We start from the raw sequence: 12,142 nt of genomic DNA, 5'->3' as shown, positions 1-12,142 counted from the left end.
TCTTAGCACTCATCCACACAAGGGGCAACACGGCCCAACGCTGCAACTTTCATCCAAAGCCAGCATGCTGCAACTCTCATCCAGAGTCAGCAAAATGTTCCTGCAGGAACCAAACCGATGAGCCACGAATAATAACTTTTTTTCGTACACATAATTCACAGAGGAACTGCTAACTCAAGGGACCAAAACAATGAGCATTTTTGCTCAACATGAGCACTCTGCTAACCCACAATCTTGGGAGAGAATCTAGAAGTTTAGTTGAGTCTCCCATACTTAAATGTGTAAATTCATCCAGCTGAATCCAACATGCATTCTCTGCATGCCTAAGGCAAACATCATGCTTCACCTGCGAGCCTAACACACAACTGGTAGGAATATTTGGCTTATCTACATTCCCTTATCCAACTGAACAACGACCTTACACTTCTACTTATCATCGACAAGATGACCCATACCAACCTTACACCTGAGACCCATTTACCTTGTATGATGTTTTTTTTGTGTGTTTGTCATGCATTTCACTAAATATATATTTTTTACAATAGACATACATTTCCTGTTTACATGAGTCTGAAATAGTCTTGTATCCATTTTTCAAGATATTTTCCACCATATTGTTCTTATAAAATCGCATGATTTCAGAAATGCATCACAATTTGTTGAAATCCTCATGCCCGTGGTATCCCATGTGGTAAGCGGAGTCTTGTGTCAAGCTGAAGAACCAAGATCGAATCTCTCTGCCACATGGGGCGGCTGTTGTTTTGGTAGGGGTCCGCCTAACCCAAGCTTGCCTTTCCAAAAAAAGAATTGATTCTAGACTTTTTAGGATATTTTTACTTTTCGCACAAGTGAACCTGTTGATGTTTGTGTGATAGAGACATGTCATTAAAAGGTTGCATCTCAATAAAAAGGAGATTTGCATGAACACTATGTGGTGAAATTCGTAAGCTCGATGTGAATCTTGTAGAATTTAAAAATTCAAACTCGATAGATTCATTTTATACATTTGCGGCAGGCTTGACATTTGTGCAGATGTCACACAAATCTTCTTTAATTAAAAACTTGCTGAAAATTAGGATGTTTCGCAAATGTGTGTTGCAAATGTGCTTAATTTCATATATTTTTTTATTCAAACTCAGCATGTTCACGTCACAAATTTGCAGACGTTATGACCTTCACGCAAATACCATATGAATCTTCTTTAATTAAAAACTTGCATAAAGTCTAGACGAATGCCCGTAAATATGTTTAACATTCACAAATATATATTGCAAATGTCTTTTATCTTAACATGTTTTCTCATTGTAAGTTCATGTCATACATTTGCGAACATCACGACTTTCGTGCATGTAAACCTTCTTTAACTAAAAACTCATATTAAGTCTAAACATACATTTACAAAAGTCTCACCCAGGCTATATGAATTATAAGAAGAGCTTTGATGGACATTTGAAAGTGAGTGTTATTGTGACAAACTTGATTTGCACATATCTAACCTCCAAAAGCAAAATCTAACCTTTTTGGATCATGTTTAGCATTCTCTATTTACTATTTTCATGTGTTAAAGTTGATTGAAACACATGTTTTATACCATTTCTAAACCACCCCTATTTTCATGAATTATGAGCCGTTGACTTTTCGTTGCCTCAAAAATAAATCTTATAATGTCTTAGACATAATAAAACCGTACAACATAAGTAAATAAACCAAGCTAAACATTTAGTAGTCGCTGGTAAGCACCTTTTCCACAGAGAAATACTGCCGTTTCAATGTTCCATTCTGTAATTTCATCACTACTGATATCCATCATGAATCGTTTTACCACAATATTTCTGAATATGTTATCTACTACAACTCGAACAAAACCATAAGCAAGAGAAAATATTACATTTTTCACAATTTCATGCTGTTATTCATTGGATTGACATTCATCAATAATTTGGACAGATATTTTAACCTTTGTTAATAACAAAACACAGGGAAAACCTACTTTTCTCTATAAACGCCAACAAATAATCTAATTCGGTTTTGGATTTACCATTTTTTGGCATCTAAGTTTATATTGCTCTTGATTTATACACTTATTTTATGTTCTATTTGTGAGGACAGAAGTAGCATATACTAAGAAAAAAGGGGAAAAAAAACTGACCATTTATTTTGTTGTCAACAAGGGCCTCTTTGCTTATAGTAGAATATAATTACTTTTATTTTGTCACTTCATCATGCATCTATGGATTATTTCTTATAGAAATACTTTTACTTATTTCCCAGTTTCCTACAATTTCCTTGATACCAAATTCATTTTTTAGATGTTTTATGAGCATGAAATGCCAAACAGTCAAGTATTGTGAAGCCAAATCCAAAAGAATTCTGAAAGCATTTTAAAGATGCCGCAGCTTCTTCATTCATGTCTACAACACGGCCACAACTAAGTTTTACAGTTTTGCCTTTATTCAAAACATAGATCTTGATGACCACCATCCTGATATGCAGGTGTACAGCTTGTGTACGTACATGAAACCTACCTTGGCTAGATGGAGCAGAATAGGGGACTAAGTGAAGTAGGAAGGTGCCGTCTGATCACTTGCATCTTCATTGATCACTAACACCCTTGAACATCTCGCCATTTGAGATAAACTAGCCCCGCGAGGTAATGTGTATATGCACCTGCTACTACCAGCAAGTGGAACAATTGATGGCTATGTCCAGCAATATCAAACTTACCTGGCATCCATCTCTCTGGAATCCTAGTCGCATAAACCAACGCTCCAAGCCCATAGAAAACACCCATTAAAATCTCGTATCCGGTTGTGTGGATCGCTTCTGGCTGGTTCCAATGAATTACTACCTTATGTAAGATGGGACCAACACCAGACATGCCCATGCCAAAAAAGAGCCATGCTCTGACTGTCCGGAATTCTGGGTTCTGAAAGACTGGCATTAGTGATACAATTACAGAAGCAATACCAAGAACGGTTATGAAGCCCAAGTAGAGATTACAGAAGAAGGGATTGCACATGAAAGAATAGTATATTGGTGGATAGAATGATGTGGAGATGAGGGCAGCAATGCCAGCATAGTCAAGTCTGAGCATGATATAAGAGAGCCGTTCCGAGTGGCATGAAAGCAGGTGGCATGTGCTGCTGGCAAGCAGACAGAACATAGCTCCCCCAAGGAATGCAAAGAAGGGCCATCGTGTGATGGGTCTGACCAGCAGAGGAGCAATCATATTGGCAAGGTCTTCTTTTACGCTATGCTGCACAGGTCATGCACGAAAGAAAGAGACCAGTCAAGCACAGCTAAAATAAAATTCATTATGTTTTCTCTGAGAAAGCGAGGCCCTACATGTAATGGATAACAGATTGGCAGGATAACTAAACCACACCATGGATAAAAAGGTCTCAGTTATCAGTTACAACCAAAGATGGATTCATTCACCTATTTTTTAAATGCTGAAAAGCTAAATATATTATCAAGATTTAAGATATTCAACCCTTGAACACACAGCAGAGAAGCCAATAGACAGCGAGAGATGTGCTTAAACATTATACTTGCGTAGTGTCCTACTTATGTTCTACTGAAACTTTGTATTTGGCTGCCTGTGAGTCTCACAGAGGGAAACGTAATTGAGCAAGAGCTTACTCATGTCCAGCATACAGTAACAATAATACTTATTATTTCCTACAAAAAAAAGAAACAGACAAACAAGCTTATGGATTTCTGTGAGCTCAATATATTTAAAGCATTTTTCTGATCCATGTTTCAAATCCTTATTGCTGGCAATCATTTCAGCTTCTTGTGTGATTTGTTGTGCTAAAGTACTAGTTCCACACAATGCAGATGGCAAGTCCAAAAGACAACTTCTCTATATATCTTGTGTTCGGTTCAAACTCATGAAATAGGCTCAACAAGTCAAACATGAACAACTAGTGTTCAATTCGGCTCGTATAGGCTCGTTAAATAGTAATAAATATATTTTACACATTTTATATCATAGAGTTTAGATGATTGGAGTGTTTGGCTTGCAAGCAATAAATTTAGAGCTCAAAATCTATTTCTTACAGCTTTGAAACAATGTATCGCTTTGTAATGAACCAGTTTGAGCTTTTCTCAGTAGGTTCAGAGTGCAATTTATATTATTTTCAATTTTTAAAAGATGTATCTTTTTTGTTAATGAGCCAGCTCGTTTAACTCGGGCTCGCCATGAGCTTGAGCTTGGCTTGGCTGACCACAAGAATAAGCCATGCTTGAACATCCGCTGTTCAGTTATTTGGTTTGTTTACCAGCCCCAGGCACAATTGTGGGGAGCCATTTTTCTCCAGCAAAGAGTGAAACCTAGACAGGTTGCAGCCATGAATAATGAAAATGAACTTTACACAGTCAGGAACTTGGGAGATTATTCACCAACCACCAATTAAGAATGTTGCAGGGTCTAAATGGGTTTACAATATAAAGTAAAACCTGATAAAAGTTATACAAGAATACAAGGAAAGGCTGATTATAAAAGCCTGCACATAGGAATACGGTCTGAACCACAAAAGCCATTTAATTTAGTGGGAAAGATAGGAAAAATATGTATTTTTTTCTTTGTAGTTAGTTAAAATGGGTCTTGGAAATACCTCTTCTCATGGGGACTTGCAAGAGCAGGGGTTCCTAAAAAGACCACTAGGTTATAATGAGGGAGATCCAAGGGTAAAAGTTTGTAAACTTTAAAATGTCTACGTATGGGCTGAGACAAGCATAACATACCTGGCTTGAAAGCTTTTGTCATATTGTATGCAATCAGGGATTTATTCGAAAAGTGGATCATTTTCTGTACATATACAGGAAGGTGTAAAACTTTAAAAACAACCTGTAAAACTCGAGATTGTGTGTGTGTGTGTGTGGGGGGGGGGGGGGGGGGAGCTCCATAACACAAGTGCTAAGGAGCAGCACCACACACACACACATATATATATATATATATATATATATATATATATATACACACACAACAACAACAACGACAACGACAACAACTACGCCTTCATCCCAAAACAATTGGGGTCGGCGATATGAACCAAAAAAGAAAATCATTCTGGGTCTTCTACATGAATCCTTCTCCTCCAATCATTTCTATCCAATGCCATGTCCACGGTGAGGTTCAAAGCATTCATATCCTTTCCTATCATCTCCATCCAAGTCTTCTTAGGCCTACCCTGACCTCTTTTAACTAATATATTTTTCCATTTCTCCATCCTTCTAACTGGAGCATCATTAGGCCTTCGCCGAATATGTCCAAACCAGCGTAAACGATTCTCTCTCATCTTATTTTCAATAGATGCAACGCCTACCGTCTTACGTATCTCCTCGTTTTGAATCTTATCTTTTATTGTATTTCCACACATCCATCTAAGCATACGCATCTCAGCTACACTCATTTTTTGAATATGATGCCTCTTGGCAGCCCAACATTCCGTACCATATAGTAAAGCGGGCCTAATTGTCGTCCTATAAAACTTTCTCTTCAACCGCAATGGCATTCTACGATCGCACAACACTCCAGTTGCACTTTTTCATTTCATCCACCCAACCTTTATCCTATGATTTACATCTCCATCAATTTCTCCATACTTTTGAATGATAGATCCCAAATATTTGAAAAAGTCATCCACCGGTATTTCTTGCTCACCAGGCTTCACTACACGCCCATCACTACTTCGTTGCTTACTAAACCGACATTCCATATATTCTGTCTTACTCTTACTCAACTTAAAACCTCTTGCTTCCAATGTCTGTCTCCATAATTCTAACTTAGCATTAACCCCAGCTCTAGACTCATCAATCAAAACAATATCATCAACAAACAACATACACCACGGCACATTTTCTTGAATTGATCTCGTAAGCTCATCCATCACTATATATATATATATATATATATATATATATATATATATATATATATATTTTATATATATATAGCGACGAGAGTAACAGTGGACAAGCAAATCATCCACTGTTACATCGGACAAAGGCGTGCCACTGATCGCGCACGCATTAAGCAACATGTGTTAATTTTATGGAAAAATGCCCTTCAGCACGGCACTTGTTCGTCCAACAGTTTTAAACCGTCCACTATTACTCCATTCCCTATATATATATATATATATATATATATATATATATATATATATATATATATATATATATATATATATATATATATATATAGAGAGAGAGAGAGAGAGAGAGAGAGAGAGAGAGAGTTGTGTTCTAAGTTTCTAACAAACCCTAATCATGGTATTACATAATAAGTGCTTGAATCTCATTAAATTACAAATAATTCATAATGTCACACTTATGATGTCCCTAATTAAGCATACAAATATACAGTTTTACATAGATTACGTGGTTACTACTCGTGAATAGTTTAACTTAAATGGCTAAAAAACCCTTGGCAGCAATTCCATTTCCTCATCTACAAGCTCTCTCAAGTTGTACATCATGTTTAAACTTGTGCAATTTGTCTTTGGAAAATAGTGTCTTAATCTTAATAAGCCTTTCGTAATGATATCTGAAACTTGGAATTCCAGACTATCAAAATTTGCTTCAAACTCTTCAAATTCAATTTTTTCTCTGACAAAATAATAGTTTGTTTAGAAATGTTTAGATCTAAGAAACACATGAATTGATGCCAATGCCGATGCACTTCTTTGTCCAATTAGATTAACTACAAATCTTTCGACCCCCAAAACTCATTAAACCTCATATCCAAACCACCTGTGGAGTAATTCCTGAGCATGCTCTATGCTCAAGTTTCAGTACTTAAAATAGGCTACACTCTTTTATATTTCCCCTAAAATATTACATTTTTGTCCAAGAATATGCAATAGCTTATCCAATTCACCAGATCAATCAACATCTGAATGCCTAATACTTAATTGTATTGTAGTATTCTTGAGATAATTCTTGTTGTAAATGAGACCATAAGCAACTGCATCTTTATACATTGTAATAACCTTTTTCGATGATCCAGTATGAACCACAGTAGATGCATGCATAAATCAATAGATTTGGTTCACAACATATGTCTGAGATAATAAGAGGTTGAAATGCACCTATAGTACTATATTTCTCTAGTTCATTTATCAGTTCTCTATCTTGTGAGAGTCTTTTATTCATTATACAAGGTATCTTTACTTACAATTAGTTACATTAAATTTTCAAAGTAGATTCAGAATGTATTTTTTGTTGGGACAACTTTATCTCATTTCCTTTTTATCAACTGTCTCAGAAAATAACAGTCCTTTCAAATCCTTCACATGAACCTTTCATGCAAATACTTCATTGGCCGACCATGTTGAACTTCCTGCGGCCATAATATGAACTATGTGCAAAATTATAATTAAGATGCCTTTCTCATTTCGATTGATAAAACAATGGACCTATTAAATTTATGCACATCTGTAAGGAAACTTTGAAAAATCCAGCTGGTTGTTCCATTTGTACCTCCACCTTTAGCTTGCCGTGTAAGAATGCATTATTTACATCTAAATGATGAAAGTATATGGCCATGTAATAACATGAGGACCAATAGAATACAAGATATCACAATCTTGTCAACTTTACTAAAAGCTTCTTTATTGTTGAATGCAACCTTTTGCAACCAATTGTGCTTTATATCTTTCTATCCTCCCATATGATTCATATTTATTTTATAAACTCATCTATCTCACTAAATTCTTGTTTATGAGCATTTTCACAATTTTTCTTTTTATTGACAAGACTTTCCTGTACTCTTCTATCATGGCATATACTCATCTTTTTTCCTTAAGTAGGTCATGACTCACAGTCGTTTAATATTTCATTTAAGAATATCTTATATTCAAGTGTGAAGCCTCCACAAGATACCCATCTACCAATAGAGTGTCCTTTACAAGCAGATCGTCTCAGAATGATAGGTGGATTGCTTTGATGATCTTCTATCTAAGGAGAGAATTTATTTTCTCATGTGCTCCTTCATTGTTTGTTAACATATCCCTTTGATTACCCCTACATGCATTGAATTGTTTGGGTTTTCTAACATAGACATTCGCTTAATCATCCCTTTTACAGGAAATGTTTGTTTAGGAGTAGTTCTATCTTGCATTTTGGCTTGATTTGATGGTTCACCTTCTTTATAAAACTGTTCAAATTTCTTCCACAGATTGTTGTGCACTTGATCCCTGCACTTTTTTTTAACACCATAGCCCTTCTCTTATTATCTAATTTCAGTGCTCTCCAAGACCCTGCATGATGCTTGTCCAAATCTTAATGCCATAATCTTGCAACTGGAATGTCTAACTTGAAGCTGTATAAGAACTCCACCATCATGTTCTTCATTCATGACCATCCACAATAATCATATTGTGACACAACCCTTATAGACTGCTCCAATTACCTTGTCATATTGCAGCCCCTATTAGCAAACAGTTCATCATTCATGACCATCCACAATAATCATATTGTGACACAACCTTTATAGACTGCTCCAATTACCTTGTCATATTGCAGCCCCCTATTAGCAAACAGTTCATAATTCAAAGCAAGTCCTAGTTAGAAGTTAGAACTACATAAACTACACAAGATCCCCTAGGGTATTATAGCAGGTGATACAACATAAGTCTAGGAAGTCTACCTTTATGCTTACTAGTAAACAACCCCATTGTTCATTCCAAGGAAGAAGCAAGCAACCTCATTGTCCATTCCAAGGAATAAGCAAGCGGAAATTTGAGGAAGAAGAAGAATTTGTGCATGCATCTCAGCATTCATTCGCTTTGACACGATCAAAAGAGTGTCTGGAGCTTTCCAGAAAATGTGATGGCTGAAACTAAGGCATTTGGTTTGTGGGACATCCAAACCTGTAGAGTCCTCTCTCTTTTATTTATTGGTTTATTTTGTTTATTGTTGAAAGCAAACTCAAGCTAGCAGCATAGGCGACAATCTTGGCAAGGTCATCACAGACTTGAATTATCAACTAAGAGATTTACACCAAGCCGCATGATCTAAACTGCATATACTGGGATATTAAAAACAAAATTTTGAACATATTATTTAGTGGGTTCCCAGACCTAATGTTTTGATTTTCCGAGAGGTAAATCTAAGACCTTGAAAGCATCTCCTTATGATTTATCAGGTTCAGCCAATCCTTTTTTATCCATCCAAATCCTATGTTCACAACGGGAAACATATAACAAGTAAAAAAAAACATGACAGACCAGAAATGATACAATTACTTCACATGCACTGTTAAACTTCAACACAAAAAACAAATTCCTCTAAAGTTACTGGACTCTTTGCTTCAACATTTACAAAATTAAAAACTTATAATCAACAAAGTATGTGATTGCTTTGTTCCTCAATACTGCACTTTCACATATTTCCAATCTATGGGACAATCAAAGCTAAATTAAATTTGTAAACTTTATTTTGTCTCGTTAAAAGCTATATATTGCTTTACAAACACACATACTTTAATATTCATACTCACCAGAGACGGATGTTACAATAAAGAAATAAGGACCAAACAGACTACAGGAACTACAATCAAAATGCTAAAAAAGTTCCTGTCAGAGCCAAATTTGCTTTGCATAATCCAAAAGAACAAACTCCACAAGGAACAAGGAGGGAAAAGAAAACAACATGAACATCAATAATAAAAGGGCTAAAAGTTAAAGACGGCAATTCTATGCAACAAAACCGAATTGAAAATGTTCTAGCAATAACCACAATAAAAGGGAAGAGAACACCACAAGATTTCTTCTCATTCGGAAAGAAACCGAATCTTTTACAAGAGAAAAAAGGATCAGAAAGATAATCGAATCAAGAAGAGAGATCCACAAATCAAAACGAGCAAAAAAACGACAAATTGCAAATTACCAGAACGCAAATATCGGTGTGGTTGGAGATGGACAAGCTCTGAGGCAAGCAATTGACAAGGAGCTCGAAGACGTGCCACCCGGGCAAGGAATGGAGCACTTCCATGGACGACAAAGCCGTCTTCAGCTCGCTACTCAGCCTCTGCAGATCCGACATGTGCGGCATCGAAGGCAAGCACGTCCTCAATTCCGAATGCACCCGCTGAAGACGAGCCCTCGTCAACACTTCGGGCAAATGGTGAAGATCCGCCACCTCCGGCAACTTCATCGCAGTGTAAATCGTCAAGCAGAGGAAAAGGAAGAACCCCACCAAATGCCTAACCCCCATAAACAAAGAAGCAACCGTAAGAACGACGACCATCATCACAAAAAAGAGTTAAAACGTCAAACCCACCAAAACTACAAAGGAAAAAAGCATAGTTTTTTCTGTTTTTTCCAACTTGGGTGCTCGATTTTCTTACGTCCAGACGTTGAGGGTCTCGTTGTGAATGGTGAAGATGCTAAGGAATATCTGCTTGAGCGGCCATTCCGAACGATAGTGGCCGATGATGAACTCGTTGTCTCTCAGATAGGCAGGCAAAGAATGGTATTCCACCAACTGATACTTCACCTTCTTCCATAACCTCTGCCCCTTGGAATCACCCTTTCCCTTTGGGCAGCTCTTGATATCCTCGACCAAAGAATGGTTCTGCTCGGGGGTGATGCCGCAGGAGTCACAATCCCCAGTCATCGTTTCCTGGGGACACGAAGATCCCGACGCAAGAAATCGATCGAACGATGAGAGGGAGGGGACGAAAAAGACCCCCCCGAATTTTATACAGTCGGAAGGAAGATGGGCAATGGGTAAAACAGGAGAAAAACGATGGTACGATCAAAAGGCAAGAGAATCGACGAGGACAAGATGAAACACTACATATATAATTTTTTTATTTTCTTGGGCTGTAATTAAACAATGAAAATCCGAGAGAGACATTTAAGAGGTTAGCTGGAATCGGACTCCTCCACAGGACGGCAGAGGAGGAGCCACGTTATTGGGAGGTGGGCACGTGGCCACCCACAGAAATCCCTCAGAAAGATACGGCATGGGAAGTAACCGAGTCAGGGTGGACCCTGGTGCCCAACCAAAGGAAGCGGACGTTGCCCAATGCCACCCCCCCCCCCCCCCCTCGATTATACCCTGATCTCTCTCTACGAGACTGAGACTCAATTGCCTCCGCTGGTCTGCCCTCAGGCCATTTGTTGTTTACAAAGGTTCTCTCTCCCTAACCTTATCGTCTGGCGACAGCTTTCAATGAACGTCGTGCAGCATGCACCCCTCTCTCCCTCTCTATTTAAGAGGAGTTAGGCTCTTAAACGCGCCACTGGTCACGGTGCCTCTCCAACACTGCGACACACACCGATGCATTCTTCTTCTTCTTCTTTCAAATTATTCTTTGAATAGGATTCTGATTTTAAGGGTTTTAGTTTTTTTTTAATTAGTAGGGTTTGTTAAGATTATTTTGTTATTTAGTCTATTTTTAAATAACATGAATGTTTAATTAGGGTTTTAAGGTTTTAGTATATTTTTTTAATTTGCATTAGGCATGTAATGAATCCTTGATTTTGATTAGAATATTAAGGTTTTTTTAATTAATATAAATTTATGAATCTTTTAAGATTTAAGGTATTGATTTTGATTTTTTAAATGACATAAATGTTTAATTAGGGTTTTATTTTTTTATGTTTTTTTTAGTTATCATAATGTATGCTAATAGCATGCACGTTTTGATTTTACAGGTTTTATTTATTTTCTTAATTAGGATGTTTGTTAGGGTTTAGGTTTTTTATTTAGTTTATTTTTTAAATAATATGAATGTTTAATTAGGGTTTTAAGGTTTTTTGTATGTTTTTTAATTAGTATTTGACATGTAATGAATGCTTGACTTCAGTTAGAATATTAGGGGTTTTGTTTTTTTAATGAACATAAATCCATGAATTTTTTAGATATTAGATTACTGATTTGCATTTTTCCAAATGATGCAAATTTGTAATTATAATTTTTGAGTTTTTTTGTATTATTTTTTATTTTTAAATATCATTAAGCATGATTTCATTAATGAATACTTGATTTTTGTGATTACTTATCAAACCCCTACATATTTGATTTTTTTAGAATTTAAGTTTTTTATTTGGTTTTTAAATGCCATAAATATTTAATTAGGTATTTTTGTCTTTTTTTAATCAACATTAAATATGATTTCATG

General features: G+C 36.4%; 1 protein-coding gene across 1 annotated transcript; it reads right to left on the bottom strand.

The window, feature by feature from the left end:
• Positions 1-2,289: 2,289 nt before the first annotated feature.
• Positions 2,290-10,831, bottom strand: LOC149842182 (heptahelical transmembrane protein 4-like). Its single transcript, XM_089998974.1, has 3 exons — positions 10,361-10,831; positions 9,901-10,216; positions 2,290-3,256 (listed from the first exon to the last, which is right to left on the bottom strand). The coding sequence occupies exons 1-3, from the start codon at positions 10,627-10,629 to the stop codon at positions 2,603-2,605; spliced, it is 1,239 nt and encodes a 412-aa protein (XP_089855100.1). The 5' UTR covers positions 10,630-10,831; the 3' UTR covers positions 2,290-2,602.
• Positions 10,832-12,142: the final 1,311 nt, after the last annotated feature.

The sequence above is a fragment of the Nuphar pumila genome, chromosome 3, assembly GCF_984573655.1.
Source record: "Nuphar pumila chromosome 3, dmNupPumi1.hap1.1, whole genome shotgun sequence".
NCBI lineage: Eukaryota > Viridiplantae > Streptophyta > Magnoliopsida > Nymphaeales > Nymphaeaceae > Nuphar > Nuphar pumila.
Note: the sequence above shows the minus strand (reverse complement) of the source record. Positions and strands in the feature narration are given on the sequence as shown.